General features: G+C 48.3%; 1 protein-coding gene across 2 annotated transcripts in view; it reads right to left on the reverse strand.

The window, feature by feature from the left end:
* PLCB1 (phospholipase C beta 1) overlaps nucleotides 1-16143 on the reverse strand; it is a 630635-nt gene that overhangs the window by 129429 nt on the left and 485063 nt on the right. For both annotated transcript variants that reach the window (XM_079784121.1, XM_079784122.1), the window contains exons 12-13: nucleotides 11248-11330; nucleotides 909-993 (exon numbers count right to left, since the gene is read on the reverse strand). In XM_079784121.1, the coding sequence (XP_079640247.1) occupies nucleotides 909-993; nucleotides 11248-11330 (168 nt within the window). The remainder of the gene's footprint in view (nucleotides 1-908; nucleotides 994-11247; nucleotides 11331-16143) is intronic.

Here is a 16143-nt window from a genome sequence, read left to right on the forward strand (position 1 = left end):
AGGCCAGCCCGTTAGAACCCACTTTTCAGTGCAGTTTAAAACCAGCCAAAGCCCCTTCCTGGCCAGGTAGTTAAGCTGCAGCCTCCTTGGCATGGGCAGAAGTGGAGCGGGTGGCTTCGGATTTCCTTGCCACCCTGAGATACAAGCCACCCTTGTTTGCAAGGCTTCATTCCCGCGTTTCAAGCTTGCGCCTCTAGTGGGAAAATCAATTTCCCCTGAGAGGGTTATTAGATGCTGCATCAGGAGCACCTGTGCAAGTCCCGAGAGGGGCTATTTTTAGAAACCCTCATGAACTCCCATAAGCCCGTCCTGTGTTCTTTGCTTTCAATGAGCCTGGGCACTGGTATGAAAAATCGTGGGGAGACTTGGAGAGAGGGTGGAAGAGGGAAGAGGCTACCTGAGGCTGTTTCTGCTGCTGCCCCTCCCAAAGCAGGGGTGTTACCATGGCTACAGGACGCCCGAGTTCTACCACACCAAGAGGCACGTGCTGGGAAGTGAGCAGCGGCCTGCAGGGACAGGCCTAGATGTCACTGTGCCACCTGCAAGGTCCCATTTTGCCAACCTTTTTCTCTCAAAGGGGTGTGATGTGGTTCCTGGGAGGTGATCGGAGCCCTGTCCCCTCAGACTGCCTCTGTGGGCTGCTGTTGCCTGTGGGAACCCTGCAGTCCTGAGTGGGTCACGTCTGGCAGCGAGGCAGAGGGAGGGAGACTGTGACAGGGGAAGACAATGGGTGTCTCCCACCCTCAGTGGCACACACTACTCCTCCCCTCCCAGTCAAAAGGTTCATTTTCAAGGACATAATCTTACCAAGAAAGGTAAACATGAAAGGCATGTAAGGAATTAACCCCCTACCTCCATTCTTAAATAACACATGCGTTCCTTCAGGGGTAAACATCAAAAATGCTTACTGGGTATTTTTCCAGGGGCTCCATGAGAAGGGCATCCCCAAAGATCAGCCGACAATACTCTGCCATCTTGGCCTGCTGCTTCGGGCTGCGGGAAAGGAGAGAGAAAGGAGGGCAGGCTTACTCCGAGAGGCTGGACAGGAAGGCTTACTGTGTTATTAATTACAGAAAGAGGCAATGCCCTTTCTGGATCCGAGTTTATCATTCAAAGTCCCTTGTTTACTACCCTGCCCTCTGAGAATCTGAATACCACACTCCAGCGGTATTCTCGAATGTCCCAGAGTTAGGGACTCAGGCCCTTTGGTTTAATTGCCTGATTCCAAGTCAAATGCAAGACACTTGGGAGTGGAATTTGTTCATGATTTCATGTGAATTCTTGGGTGAAATTTATTCAACCAACAGAGAGACCTAGACTGCAAAAGGAGGTTTATAAGGAGGTAAGGGAGGAGAGAGAGGAAAGGAGGGATTTGGACAGAGAGGAAGGAGAGAGGGAGAGAGAGAGGAGAGAAGAAGAGGGGGAAGGAGAGGGAGAGAGAGAGAAAGAGAGAGAATGAGAGAATATATCTCAAAATGTAGAAGAAAGGGCAGATGGGCAGAAGTCTTGGGAAGAGGTCCTAGAGCCATGGTCGGCAAACTGAGGCTCGCGAGCCACATGCAGCTCTTTGGCCCCTTGAGTGTGGCTCTTCCACAAAATACCACGCCTGGGAGAGTCTATTTTGAAGAAGTAGCGTTAGAAGAAGTTTAAGTTTAAAAAATTTGGCTCTCAAAAGAAATTTCAATCGTTGTACTGTTGATATTTGGCTCTGTTGACTAATGAGTTTGCCGACCACTGGCCTAGAGGAAAGACAAAAGCAGCAGGCACCTTGGAGAAAGGTGTCTGCAACTCTTTTTTTTTTTTTTTTTTTTTAATTTCTTTATTGATTAAGGTGTCACATATTTGTCCTCATCCCCCCATTCCCATCCCACACCCCTCCCCTTGGATGCCCCAACCCTCTGTTGAACTTAAGCATTGGTTAGGCTCATATGCATGCACACAAGACCTTTGGTTGATCTCTCCCCCCTCCCCCCACCCTCCCCTATCCTCCCTCTGAGGCCCGATAGTCCGATCGATGCCTCCTTGTTTCTGGTTCTGTTCTTGTTCATCAGTCTATGTTGTTCATCATTTCCCCTAGATGAGCGAAATCATGTGTCACTATAGATATACTTATAAGAATTGAATGTGCGACGAGCAATAATAGTTATGCTGACAGGCAAATGAATCAGTCTGTAGTGAGTTTCTTTCTGGACCAACAGTTCTTTTGAGACCCAATATCAATGTCAACCGGTTCCCTATGAGTACATGTCGGCACTGACCCCTCAGCTCTGGATGGTGGACAAATGGTGGTAATGCAGGTCCGACTCCCTCTGGTTTGGTCTCGGCTGGACCCAGGGGCACTGCTTCACCCGGATCCAGGGGCCCACGGCCTCAACTGGACCCGGGGCCCAGGCTCACCCGGCTCCAGGGGCCCGCGGCCTCGCCCGGACCCGGGGCCCAGGGCTCACCCGGCTCCAGGGGCCCGCGGCCTCGCCCGGTCCCGGGGCCCAGGGCTCACCCGGCTCCAGGGGCCCGCGGCCTCGCCCGGACCCGGGGCCCAGGGCTCACCCGGCTCCAGGGGCCCGCGGCCTCGCCCGGACCCGGGGCCCAGGGCTCACCCGGCTCCAGGGGCCCGCGGCCTCGCCCGGACCCGGGGCCCAGGGCTCACCCGGCTCCAGGGGCCCGCGGCCTCGCCCGGACCCGGGGCCCAGGGCTCACCCGGCTCCAGGGGCCCGCGGCCTCGCCCGGACCCGGGGCCCAGGGCTCACCCGGCTCCAGGGGCCCGCGGCCTCGCCCGGACCCGGGGCCCAGGGCTCACCCGGCTCCAGGGGCCCGCGGCCTCGCCCGGACCCGGGGCCCAGGGCTCACCCGGCTCCAGGGGCCCGCGGCCTCGCCCGGACCCGGGGCCCAGGGCTCACCCGGCTCCAGGGGCCCGCGGCCTCGCCCGGACCCGGGGCCCAGGGCTCACCCGGCTCCAGGGGCCCGCGGCCTCGCCCGGACCCGGGGCCCAGGGCTCACCCGGCTCCAGGGGCCCGCGGCCTCGCCCGGACCCGGGGCCCAGGGCTCACCCGGCTCCAGGGGCCCGCGGCCTCGCCCGGACCCGGGGCCCAGGGCACACCCGGCTCCAGGGGCCCGCGGCCTCGCCCGGACCCGGGGCCCAGGGCTCACCCGGCTCCAGGGGCCCGCGGCCTCGCCCGGACCCGGGGCCCAGGGCTCACCCGGCTCCAGGGGCCCGCGGCCTCGCCCGGACCCGGGGCCCAGGGCTCACCCGGCTCCAGGGGCCCGCGGCCTCGCCCGGACCCGGGGCCCAGGGCTCACCCGGCTCCAGGGGCCCGCGGCCTCGCCCGGACCCGGGGCCCAGGGCTCACCCGGATCCAGGGGCGCACGGCCTCGCCCAGACCCAGGATTCAGCCTCACCCGGACCCAGGGGCGCACGGCCTCGCCCAGACCCAGGATTCAGCCTCACCCGGACCCAGGGGCGCATGGCCTCGCCCGGACCCAGGGGCACGTGGCCTCACCCGGACCCGGGGCCCAGCCTCACCCTGACCCAGTGTCCAGCCTCACCCAGACCCAGGGGCACGCGGCTTCACCTGGATTCAGGACCCAGCGGGGTTTCGTCTTCTTGATCCCATTTCCTGTTGGTCAATTCCATCTCAGTAATTCCTTCGGCCATTTTCTCAGAGCTCCAGGGCAGCCGCCACAGAACTCGTAGGGCGGCGGGCTCGGCGAAGCTCCGGTGTGCCCGGTGCGCGGCAGCGGGCTGGTCCGGGGTGGCTGCGTCGGCCCTTGGGTCTGCAGCGGTGGCCAGTCACCGAGCGTGCGCACCTGGCCGCTTCCGGGGCGTTGAGATTCTTGAAGGACTCGGAGGTCAGCAAGCGCGGAGTCTCCCACCCCATGACTCCTAGGGGCTCGTCTGTCCGTGCTCGGCAGCGAGTAGGGCCTTCCCCTCAGCCGGAGACCGCTGGGGGAACTGCGCCGAGCACGTTCCAGGCCGCCACTGTGTCGTCTGAGCCGTAGTTCTTAAAGTGTGATCTTTGGGTCGCCGGCATCAGCATCATCCCGAGTACCCCTCTCTTTTATTCTAGTTGTAGAGCGTCTGCTCAGTCAGCCCTCCGGTGGTTCTGGATGGTGTCTGCTCCGCTCTCCTGTCGTAGACTCAAAATTGTTGTGGTGGGCAGCAATCAGGCTTCCGCCCTATGCCTCCGTCTTGGTTTTCCTTTGTATAGTTAAGTCTTGATTGTTGTTGGTGTCGCTGGGAGGAATTGTCCTCCAGGCCAATTGGCCGTGCAGATCCTCTGTGTCTATAAAGGAAGAGTTGCTGTGTAGGAGACAGATTTATGGGCCGGGTCTTGGTGCAGCAAGGCTTTGGCGCTCATTGATTCTGCCTCTGGAATGTGTCCTTTATGCGAGTGGTTGAAGTCTGGTGTCATCTCACACCGACCACTAGATGCCCTCGTTTCTGGGTCTCCAATGGTGTGTAGGTCAGCTACTACCTGAGACCACTCAGCAGGACTTACGGCAGAAACTGCAGTTTCCTCCTCCTGTCTGAGAGTCCCTAGAGCAGTCCGACTAGAACCGCAGTTTATCTGGTCAAGCTGCCATAGGGCAGGCCACCCACATGCAAAAGCCGTTGCTTGGAGCCCAGGTGTGCCTGCCAGACGTGCGGGGCGGGTCTGCAAAACGAGCGGGGCGGGTCCCAGGGCGGGGCGGGTCTCAGGGCGGGGCGGGGCCTCAGGGCGCCACCAGGCCATGGCGAGGCGAACCGCTCTGGCTGTAAGTCTGCTTTTTCTGTTTTCCACGTTTCCAAGCCCCCTCATTCCGCACTCCAGCGCAGCAAACACTGATTGCTGGGCGCACCTCCACAAGGAAGTGACTCCCACTCTCAGACAGGAAGGCCGAGAGTCGCGCCTCTCCCCGCAGGCGTCTGGGGAGCTAATCTCCCCTAGGGTTGGAACAAAAGCCACAAGTCCCTTCCCCCGACCCACGCGCCTCCGCACCTCAGTTTCTCCAGAGTTCGCTCTTTCCTCTTCTCTCTTAGCTGTAAATCCATCATTCAGCCAGCTCTCCTGTGGTTCTGGGTGGCAGACGCTCTGTGCGCGGCGAAGTTCCTTTGTTTAACTTTGAAATTGTGCGCGAAGTTCCTTTGTTTGATTCTGCTGCCTTCTTGGTCCTCCTCTCTCAAAATGGCTAGAGGACTTGAGTGTAAGACAGGAAGTCTTAAGAATCCTCTAAGTCGGTGTTGGCGGTCTCCGGGGCCCCGAGGATCTCAGTGGGGAGCTGGGCCAGTTCGGTGACGCGGGTGAGCCCGTCTCGCAGAAAGATGGTCTCTTCCTTCACCGAGAGCCGCTGCGCCGAGTCCGCGGTCGCCGCCACAGCAGCTGCCGTGGCGCCCACGAGCTCATGGCCCCGGCTGCGGTGCTGGCTGAGAGGAGCCGCCGCCCGGTCTGGGGAGACGCGAGCAGGAGTCGCCGCACTCACCAGTCCATCTTTTAGTTGTTTTTCCATAACTGCCATGCGAGGCAGCAGATCAGCCGTTCACCTCCGCCGCCATCTTCCTCTGCAACTCTTATGTGCATAGTAGGGAAGCAAAGGTTTGTCAGCCTATGTGCCTGCCGGCATCTGGTCTGATGGGAAAAGGTTGGAGACTCCAGGCTCTCAACCATTCCTGATGTGTAAATGGAGAGGATAACTACTCCTGGAAAGGGACAGTGCTGCTGAGAAGATGAAGTAATGGATGCAAACGCCTTTTCAACATTAAAGATCAGGGCAAAGGAAAGATGATCGCAGTCAGACTAGACAACTTGCGAGCGTGCGAACATAGAAACACCATTCCTATGAGGGAACATCCGTAGTCTTTCAATACACCTGCTTCCTTTGACCTTTTGCAAAGCAATAACATTTTTCTCATTCTGTAGAATGTTAAGTATCATTACAAAGGCATCCAATTCCATCGGGTTTTGTGGACTGTGATTTTGATCTACAGGCTGCCAAACTCGATTTCCAAGACTCCCCTCTACGTGCTGCGATGTGAATACCTTTAGCAGAACTGGGACCGAAACAAGGAAAAGTAAGTGATAAAATGCCTTCTTTATACAATTGCAGTTGATTTTAAATGTGATTATTTTCCTTCCCTCTTGGAAGACATTGACTGTTAAGCCTGGATCATGGACAGCTTTTTCCTGGAACGGGGGTCACTTTGGGGGTTCAAATCATATCGCAATGGCCCACAGGGAAAAGCACTCCTTATGTTCCCCCCTTTGTAAAAAAGCATATATGTTGGGGTTCAAGTGACTTTTCTGGGGTCCAAATATGAACCCAAATATGGAACTGCACGGAGAGGCAAAGAAGAGATTAACAGAACTTGCAAATCCCTACAAAGCAGGCTCCCAACGTCTCAACCTGCCTTTCTGGAGGCATATGAACTTGACTGCATGGCCAGGCAGCCCTGAGCATATACTGTGGCGTTCCTCAGCAGTTTCACAGAGAGGAAAACTGCTAGTCAGAGCAGCGGTCCTGAAAATAACTGGGGGTGCAACGTCTGAGAAGTTGGGGAGCAAGCAGAGATGCAGCCCATCTGGCAGGCAGCCTGGGAATCCTCAGTTCAGACGCTTTTGCTCAAAGGATAACTGACGCAGAGGCTCAACCAAGCCAGCCAGCTCTGTGCCTGTAGCTCAAGCACGTCCATCTGTGTGGGGCCCGCACGGTCTGGATTGAACAAAAGAAACTGTCCAGACCCTCCATTTCACTTTCACAGAATGAAGCTACTAAACGTCACAGAGCTTTGCTACCCAAGTGTGGTCCAGGCCCAGCAGCATCAACAGCCCCTGGAGCTGGTTAGAAATGCAGGTGCAAGGCCTTCAAGGCAGATTCTGAATCAGAACCTCTGAGGAAGCACGGCCCAAGGTCTGTGTCTCAACAAGGCTTCTAGATCATTCTGAAGCACGCTCAAGTTTAAACCAGCTATGATTGCCCTAGCCAATTTAGCTCAGTGGTTGGAGCATCAGCCTGTGGACTGAAGGGTCCTGGGTTCGATTCCTGGTCAAGGACATGTACCTTGGTTGCAGACTTGATCCCCAGCAGTGATTGAGGCATGTGTGGGAGACAATCAATCGATGTATCTCTCTCACATCGATGTTTCTCTCTCTATCTCTCCCTCTCCCTTCCACTCTGTCTAAAAATCAATGGTGAGGATTAATTAAAAAACAAAAACAAAACTCAAATACTATGATTGATTAAAAAAAGTCAGCAGATGCTGAAATAGATGATATTTTTCTTGAGTTTTGGTATTTGGAGCCCCAAGTTCCTTTGATCAGAGACCTGGAGGGAAAAGGGTTTTTCAGCCGAATGCCCTGTTTTCAGGATTTCTCAGGGAACAGTACTCTCACCAGCAGAGGGAGATGTTCCAGGTGTCCCACTGCAGGTGACGGGCAGATTCCTGTGCTCTGTCAAATAGTCCTCCAGCCCAGGGAAGGGATTTTCTGAAGCAAAATTTTACACCCGGTTCCACTAAAGAGTCACCTGAAACTGTTAAAGCCGCAGGTGGCAGGCTTAGTCTCCAGTCCCCTGACTCACTGCGCTGCGAGTGGAGGCCTGAAACCTGCATTTGTAACACGTCTGCAGGTAATTCCAAGGCAGGTGGCTAACAGGCTGCGATGCTTAGAGCAGAGAGCTCAGGCGTCACTCAAATCACGGGAGGTCTTAAGAAAATGAGGGTTAGAAGCCAGAGTCTGGGGTGGGGCCTGAGACTGCATTTCAATCAGGCTCCCAGTGATGCCTGCGGTGCTGGTCCACGGATTGACCGCACTTTGTACAGCAAAGATCAACGTCTGACCTAGACTTTTTACAAACCTGCCTCAAAATCAACAGAGATGGGAGAACAAGAGGTAGGTATCCAAGAAAAAAGCAAAGCGCCCTATTTGGTAACCAGGCAATTCACGCTCTCCACAAGGGCACCTGACAGGAAACCGAAGCAGAACAGAGGGCAAACTGAATAGAAAAAGCCTGTGGAAGACAAACCAGCTTTAATTGCGGGTCAGAACTGCAGCAATAGCATTGAGAGTATCAACAGTGGCTACCATGGAGATGAAGTAAGAGGAAAATATTCACATACACATTTTTGAGCTTCAGACCATAGCAGGAACATCTAGACATATTAAAATACCTGCAGTGTTTTAATCAAGTGTAGGCACCTGGCAAAGTGGTCCGTTTTCTGACCGAGAAACGTGCCTCATTTCATGGGGTCAGTCCTCCAAGTTGAACTAAACCAGCTCCTTCTCTGTAGATGAGGCATCCACAGTGCATGGAAATTAAAAGCCCAGGCCAAATCTCCCACTGTCCGTGGCTGAACCATGGCTAGACGTTACTTTGTTGGATTTCAGTGTAGGATTCTTCTTGTGAAAGTGCTAGTTCACAAATTAGGTGGAGCATGGGAGTTAACTAGGACTTTTCCAAGTCTTATTTCTAGAAATCTGAAGTCAGGAGCCGGGGTGTGGCTCAGGAATCTGCATTTTATGGGTTTCTGAAGGTAGCAGGTGAACAAAGGATAAGTTGCCAGCAACTGGTGGCGGATTCCCCTCTGTCATCCATGAATAGGTGAGTGCAGATATTTGGAGAGAAAACCAGAATATTCCGTGAGTTTTATTTTTTCCAGTAAGGTGGGACAGGAGCTGGGACCAGAGATCCAAGTCTGGCATTTGGTTATCTGCAGGAGGGTAACATAGTTCACTAGAGACGGCAAATAGACTTCAGACGTCTTTGGTGGGTGTGTCCCTGGGTCACTGTGTTGAGAAGGATTCTGAGGTTACATCTAGGTTTAGTGGGGACTCTTGCTGCAGCTGATGAATGATGTCTGGCTCCCAGTTCAGCGATGAGGTGAGGTGGCCCATGTGTCAAGCAGAGGATTTTACCAGCAAAGGGAAAGCTTATCAGATTTCTTAGGGTGCGTGATAGTCCTCCCAGGAAAGGACTGTGGTTGAGCGATTTTGATTTGTGCAGCTCAAGGACAACAGGATTATGAAGCAACCAACTTCCTCCCACAACAGAAGCCAGTATCTTTGTATTTCACGGCCATTAGATTATCTCAATGGTTGGAGATAAACAGCAGGACATCCAGAGGTTGTTTTCCTGTTTTCTTTTGTTACACATGAATTATTCATAAACTTTTAATAGCTAAATTTTTCATGTTTTAAACCAGAGAGAACAGTATTATGGAACTACCATTTTTGCTTTTGTGTGCAACATAGGCTTAGCTTTCATGCCCAGTTTTGGCTCTCCGTAAGACAGGTGTTAAAAGATGGCAAAAAATGTCCTGTGGTTAAGGGTGCAACTACATAAATGTGAACATTTGCAGGAAGGTGCCTTGTGGATGCTCCCATGGTCTTCATTTGATGTTTTCAAGGTTCATGAACCTCTGCTTAGGTGTGGGGATGGTGGTGCTTAAACCCATGTTTGAAGCCAGACTAGCCGAATTTGAATCCCAGCTCTGTCATGGTTTAGCTGAACGGCCTTGGGAAAGTTACTCTCTTTGGGACTCCGTTTCTTCATCTGTCAAATAGGGATAATCATAATAATAATATGTATTCGTAGGAGCACCTGGATTTGTGGTGAGGGTTATACGAGCTTATGCGTGGAACCCTGCTCAGGACATCATAAATCTTGGCTGTTATTATGTGTGTGGTGGTTTTGGTTATTGATACCTCTCTGGCTACCTTATGTGAGAACTCAACGTTAGTGGGTGTGATCCTCAAGAATGGATTTGTACATTTTGTAAATAGCTTTTCATTTTGTCTAATTGACTTAGAAACATTTCTTGAAGAAAATAAAGGTGCTAGATTTAGAGATATTTCTCCACAAAGGAAATAACCATCAACAAGTCTGGGGACTATAGTGCCTGGAAGAAAGATGCTAAAGCACTGTGAGAGCCCGTTACAAATGGGTGGGCAGAGATCAGAGAACGCTCAGGAAAGGCACCTGTAAATCAGAGCTGTCGCAGCAAATGAGGTAAGAAATGCAGCAACTGAAGGGGCACTGCTCCCTTTTGTTAAAACAGAAAGAGCAATGTAAGGGAATAACGTATTTTCTCTTCAATCGACCCGCAGGAGCGTTAAAAAATTATGGACCCAATGATTACAGCATCCATTGGGTGACTGTTTCCTAATGAAACAGAATCATGAGCTGGTAAATGTAACACAGGTTTCCCGAGGGCAAACTAGAAGTAAGGTCTCTCGCCCCAAACACGTTAACAGATGATCACATTTAACTACTTAGGAATTCCTGACGCTGAAATTTGCTCATGACCAACCTGCTTCCCTAAGACTTACTGAAGTGAAGCATGTGTGGGAATTAGTTGGGCAGAAGAAATCAGTGACCTGGAAAGGACTTTCAGTGAACAGGGAGAAAGGACCTTGTGACCAGGTTAGGACAGGTGCTGCTGGCTGGTAGAGAAAACTGGCGCAGGTCCTTGGAATGAAAGAGGACGACTTCCCAAATGCTGGTTTGAGCAATGATGGCCGCTCCGTCATCATCTTTAGATGTTAATTCCATGGTCAAGAATTTCAGTTGCTTGAATTTTGATTCAATACAGATTAGGCTTTTTCATTTTGAAGCTCTTTCAATTGAGTGCATGATAAACTAATACCCACGTATTTGAAATAAACGTGTCTTACGCAGGTCCTCTGTCATAAATGAATATAAAACAGTAAAGTGAAAACTGCCTTTTCTTTGTGTAAACTCAGCAATAAGTGCAGGCTATTTTGAAATAGGAAAATGTTTGCCAATACTAACAAACAGGGAACACCAATGGGAAGAGGATAGAGGGAACATCTGGGGGTCTGAGTTCTATATAAGTGCAAAGTCGCAGAATAGAATCTAAGGCTGTCCCTGCACCAGTTCCCATGTGTACGGAACTCTCCATGGTGGTATGGCTAAACTGATCATCAATTTGCATGCAACAGAAGGAGCTAATGGAGGAGGATCATAAAAGTGCCCTCTGCAATAGAGAATTGTGTTATGTAAGTCAATGTGCTCCATTGCCTTGTAAGAATCCTACTATGGCATGAAAATAGATTTCTTAAGTCCAATGGATTATGTTAACATAAATGAGATTTAAATGAATGAATTCTATCTCACACAGATGAAAACATGCCACCTAATATATAACATAATCAAAAAACACCATTAATAATGTCAATAATCTTACATCAGAAGAACAATTATTAAACATGCCCTATTTGGGAAAAAGACTTCCTGTTGCACGTGTTAAATACTTACGAGTCCACATGATTCTCAAATGAAAGGAGAATTGGAAAAGGTGAAGTCTTAAATGCACACTCAGCGATTGCTTCTATCACTTCCTAAAAATGAGAACACATATATGTTCAATATACCAGAATTTTTATGTGTATATTTTTCGTTGGGGTTACACTCATTAATATGGTTATAGTTTCCATTTGTAAAATAGTATCAAATGGCTTGAAATGGCCAGAAGGGATTGTGAAGGCTGCTGCATTCTAAATTTTCTGACTCTTTACTTAGCAAGGGAAAAAAAAAACAAACCCAAAAAACTATTTTGGTGGAGGAGAATGGTTCTATTTGCTCATTACATCTACTTTGTTTCTCTAATAATTAATAATAAAACAACTCTAATCATATTGCAAAAAATTTGGACAAAAGAAGGCAAATATTTTCACCCATAAATTCACCCCTTGAACCAAACCATTGTTGGCATTAGGTTATATGCTAGTTTGTTTTTTATATATTTGTATAACTTAGTTTTAATTATACTCTATTTGTATTTTTTAACATTTTTATGAGATATAATTCACCCATTTAAAGTATACAATGACATGATTTTTAGTATATTCACAGAGTTGTGCACCCATCATCCCAATCTAAGTTAGGACATTGTTATCACCCCCAAAAGAAATCTGTTACCATTAGCAGTCACTCCCCATTTCTTCACCCCCTCCCCATACACCCAGCCCATGACAACCACTCTTCTACTTCTGTCTCCACAGATATGCCTATTCCAAACACTTCATATAAATGGAGTCACATATATGCGTCCGGCATCTTTCAGTTAGCATACTTTCATTCATCCAGGCTGTAACATGTATCAGTTCTTCATTGCTCAATCTGTATTTCTTTTTAAATGTGTATGTCATAAGCTCCAATATCTGTATAAAATTCTAGGGAGTAGCAGTATCATAATTGATTTAACCATTACCCAGTTGTGGGACCAACATTTTAAGAGCTATCATTCAAATAATTCTACAAAGAACATCTTCATTTTTTTTTCTAGTAGTTTGAATTATTCTGGGAATGAATTCTCAGAAGGGGAATTATTGAATCAAAGAATATGAATACTTTTAAAGTCTCCTGTGTTTCTCCAAATTACTTTTCATCTTCAATTGCCCAGAGCAATGTATGAAGGACCAGCTTTCAATGCATATGCACCAGCTTTCGGCATTACTTTTTCAAAATATTTTTATCGCTGAACTGGTATTAAAGTGGGATCTCACTTATTTTTTAATTATGTTGCTCTCAATACTACTGTGGTTTTACATACTCACATGTTTGTTTTTAGCTGCATTTATTCTTTTCATATTCTCTTTTCAAGTGGGGATTTCTACTCTCACTCCTTATGCCTGGGCCTTTCCGCTATCTCTTCTACTTTCTTTTATATTCAAGCCAGAAAGCTATTTCCCTGGCCCCAGACTATAAATAAGACTTTCTAATTCTGTACTACATTTGCATATATCCTCTGAGAAGGATGTGCCTGCATGGAGTGAAATAATCGCTCGCACCATTTCCTAGAAGTGAATTCACAGATTGCCTTTCATAGATGATCAGTTTAACTTTTATGATAGTTGATGCCATCAAAAATAAGTGCACTATAAATAGCAAGCTACACCAACATTTTAAATTCTTTATTTTATTTATTTGAGCACAGGCCTGGGATTCAAACACACTTGTGTTTTAGTCCTACTTCTTTGCTTTCCAAGCTGTGTGACCTTGGGAACAATCACTTAATGCCTCTGTGTATTGGTTTACTAATCTGTAAAGTGGGGGTGACAAGCTTCACTCATCAAGCCTGTGGTGAAAGTGCATCAAGAGAAGCTGGAGAACCCAGCTTATAATGGGCACATGTTCCCAAGTCAACTAAGGTTACTTACCTCTCTGGTGTCTCCCTCCCCACTTACCCTAATCCTTCCTTTTTAGACTCTTACTAACAAGAGGGGCCATTAAATGAGCATTTATTATGTTGTAGACACATATCTTATCTCATGCTAGAAACATTCTGTAAGGAAGATTATACAATGGAAGCTCAGAGATATTTACCAATTTGCCCAAGGTCACAGAGAGGAGATGCCAAGAAACCCCAGGACAGTCTATCTGACTCTAGAACTTATGCTCTTACCCTTTGCAGTAACTCTCCTGCAGCTAATGAGCTTAACCACTTAAGACCAGAGCCCTTAAAGGAATTGAAAGTAGATATCATAAAGGAAGTGAGTGGTAAGTGCCAAAAAAGGGGGAGGGGGAGCTAGATTCCGTTTATTTCATAAATTTGGTCCTATTGTATCAGCTAAAGGCAAAAACACATTAGAGCCATTCTTGACTTCTGTTTCTCTCACAGCTTTTGATTCATTAGCAATCCTGTCCAAAATATATTTAGAACAAAGCCACATCTCAGCCCCTCTACCTCAGTCATCTGCATCCAAAAATCTTTGTCATAACTGCTAGGGTACATTTTTATCACCATGCCCATATTTCACTACCCCTTCCTGTGAGATATGTTGATAACAGGCATGCCCATTTGTGTGTTTTGGCCAGCGAAATATGTATGCAAATGACATGTTCTGCTGTTGAGCAAGAGCCATCATGTAGTTATGTCATTTCTCTTCTCCGTGCCATGAGCCCAGTGAGGTTACAGATTGGGGCTAGTCTTTCTATATGGATTGCAGACAATATCAATCAGAGCAATAGTCAACATCCAACCTGAGCCAGAAATAAACGTTTGTGGTTCTAAATCACTGAGATTCTACAGTTCCTGTTATTGCAGCAAAACCTAGCAGAGGCTGACTTTTAACTGCTTTCCTGACTTCTATGTTTGACCCCTACATTACATACCACAGCCAGAGTGATTGCTCTTAAACAAGAATCAGATGATTTCACTACTTTGGGATACAACTTTTTCATTAGCTTTCCATGTAACAGAGTGAAATCCAAATTCTTTATCAGATCTAACACCTGCTATCTTTCTAAATTCATCTCCTTTTCCTGTTCACCGTTGCTTACCCTGATACAGTCCACTGACCTTCTCTTAGTTTTTCTTGAATATATCAAACAGAATTTCATTTCTTTGTTTATCTTTGCTGCTTTTGTCAGGAATACTCTTACCTGAAAACAAGACTTATTTCCATAGTGGGGTGAGGATGGTCTCTGTTCAAATGTCACATAATCAAAGTCCTTCTCCCACCACAATGCTAGCCCCTCTTTTCCTTCAAAACTTATTATGTCGCCTTAAGGGACATATCTCTGTGTGCTGTATTGTGTGTTTATTTTGGTTGACTTCTCCCCACTAGAGTGTAAGCTTCCTGAAGGTAAGCACTCAGTTGTCTCCACTGCTCTTTCCCCAGGGCATAGGAAGTACTAAGGTACATCCCAGATGCTCACTAAATATGTTCAAGCAAATAAATGAACTCTTAACATTCTTAATAGAAGAGAAATATTTATCTACTTGTGCTCCCACTTATTCTTCTATTGACTATTTCAGAGGTCACACACTTTTTCCATAAAAGACCAGAGAGTAAATATTTCAGACTTTGCTTGCCATATGGTTTCTATGGAAACTATCTGACTCTCCCTTTGTAGCCCCCAAACAGCCTCAGATAATGAGCAAACACATGGATGTGGCTATGTTCCAACAAAACGTAATTTATAAAAACAGGTGGTATGCCTGAAGAATATAGTTTGTCAACCTCTGGACTAGTGAGATCATTGGCTTAAGCAAAGCTTAACACTTGATTATAACTAAAGGTAAATATAATATTGTATTATGAAAGCTTGAATGTTGATTCCATACACAACAGCCTGGTTAAGTTTAACACTTTCATGGCTGAAATTTCCATTCAAGGTTGGGTCTTATATGGGGGGAAAAAAATCTTTCAAATGTAGATGTAAGTAAAAGTATCATTAGACAGGTAACTTTCTGATAATTGCTGTCTTTGGCTGTTTGATAACTGCTCCAGCTACAGGTGAGTGAGAACCATGTACCTTCTCCCTTAGAAAGTGGGTGTTTTGCCCCAGGCCAAGGGCCTGTCTCTTTTTCTTTGGCCAATGAAGTGTGAGTGTTTTTCTGGGTCTGCTCTCAGACTTGTAGGGAATTCTCTGTCTTTCTAGCTCCCTAGGTGTGGTTCTCTCCCCACAGTAGAGATGCTGGTGTGGCCTGAACTGCAGCTGGACCTGGGCTTCCTAGACCTTCCTACCTGTGTCTCTTACTACCTTTTCCTGCCTCTGGTGTTGTGAACTTCTAGTCTTGTGCACTTGACTTAGCACCCGTGTTTGCAATGGACCTTCCAAGCTCACCTGCCATGTCCTTCTCAGCTCCCACTGGGTGTCTAACCAGGGCCGGGCTATGTTTAACTTGCCACATAGATTGGGCTTTGACCTATTCCTAGAGTGGGGTGGAGGTCAGGGCACCTAGAGCCTCTACCATGGCAGCCTCACGAATGACTTAATTCAACCTCCGCCTCACCCTGACTTAATGACTCTTTGCATAAATCATACCACAACCGCTGCATTTAGAGAAAGAAAGCTAAAGTGTGACTTCTTACATTTCAATTATAATATCAGTAGCTAATATTTATAGAGTACTTCCTGCGGGCCATGCGCTGTTCTGAGCAATATCCGCATGTGAAGTAGCATCCCTGACTGCTGACGGCAACCCTGAGAGGTGAGCACTAGCATCATCTCCACTGTGCTCATCAGAACGAGGCTGGTGCTGCTAGGGGTGCTTGTCCAGTAAGTGGAAGAGCGGGTATTGGAACCCTGGCATCAGCTCCAGAGCTGCATTCGTATCTCCCATGGTTTCCTTTCTCTCTTTTCCTCCAATCCTCTCCCGCTTCCCTCATCCCTCTTCCACCTCTCCCATCTCTACCATACCTT

The sequence above is a fragment of the Cnephaeus nilssonii genome (assembly GCF_951640355.1).
Source record: "Cnephaeus nilssonii genome assembly, chromosome: 11".
In the NCBI taxonomy this organism is placed as follows: domain Eukaryota; kingdom Metazoa; phylum Chordata; class Mammalia; order Chiroptera; family Vespertilionidae; genus Cnephaeus; species Cnephaeus nilssonii.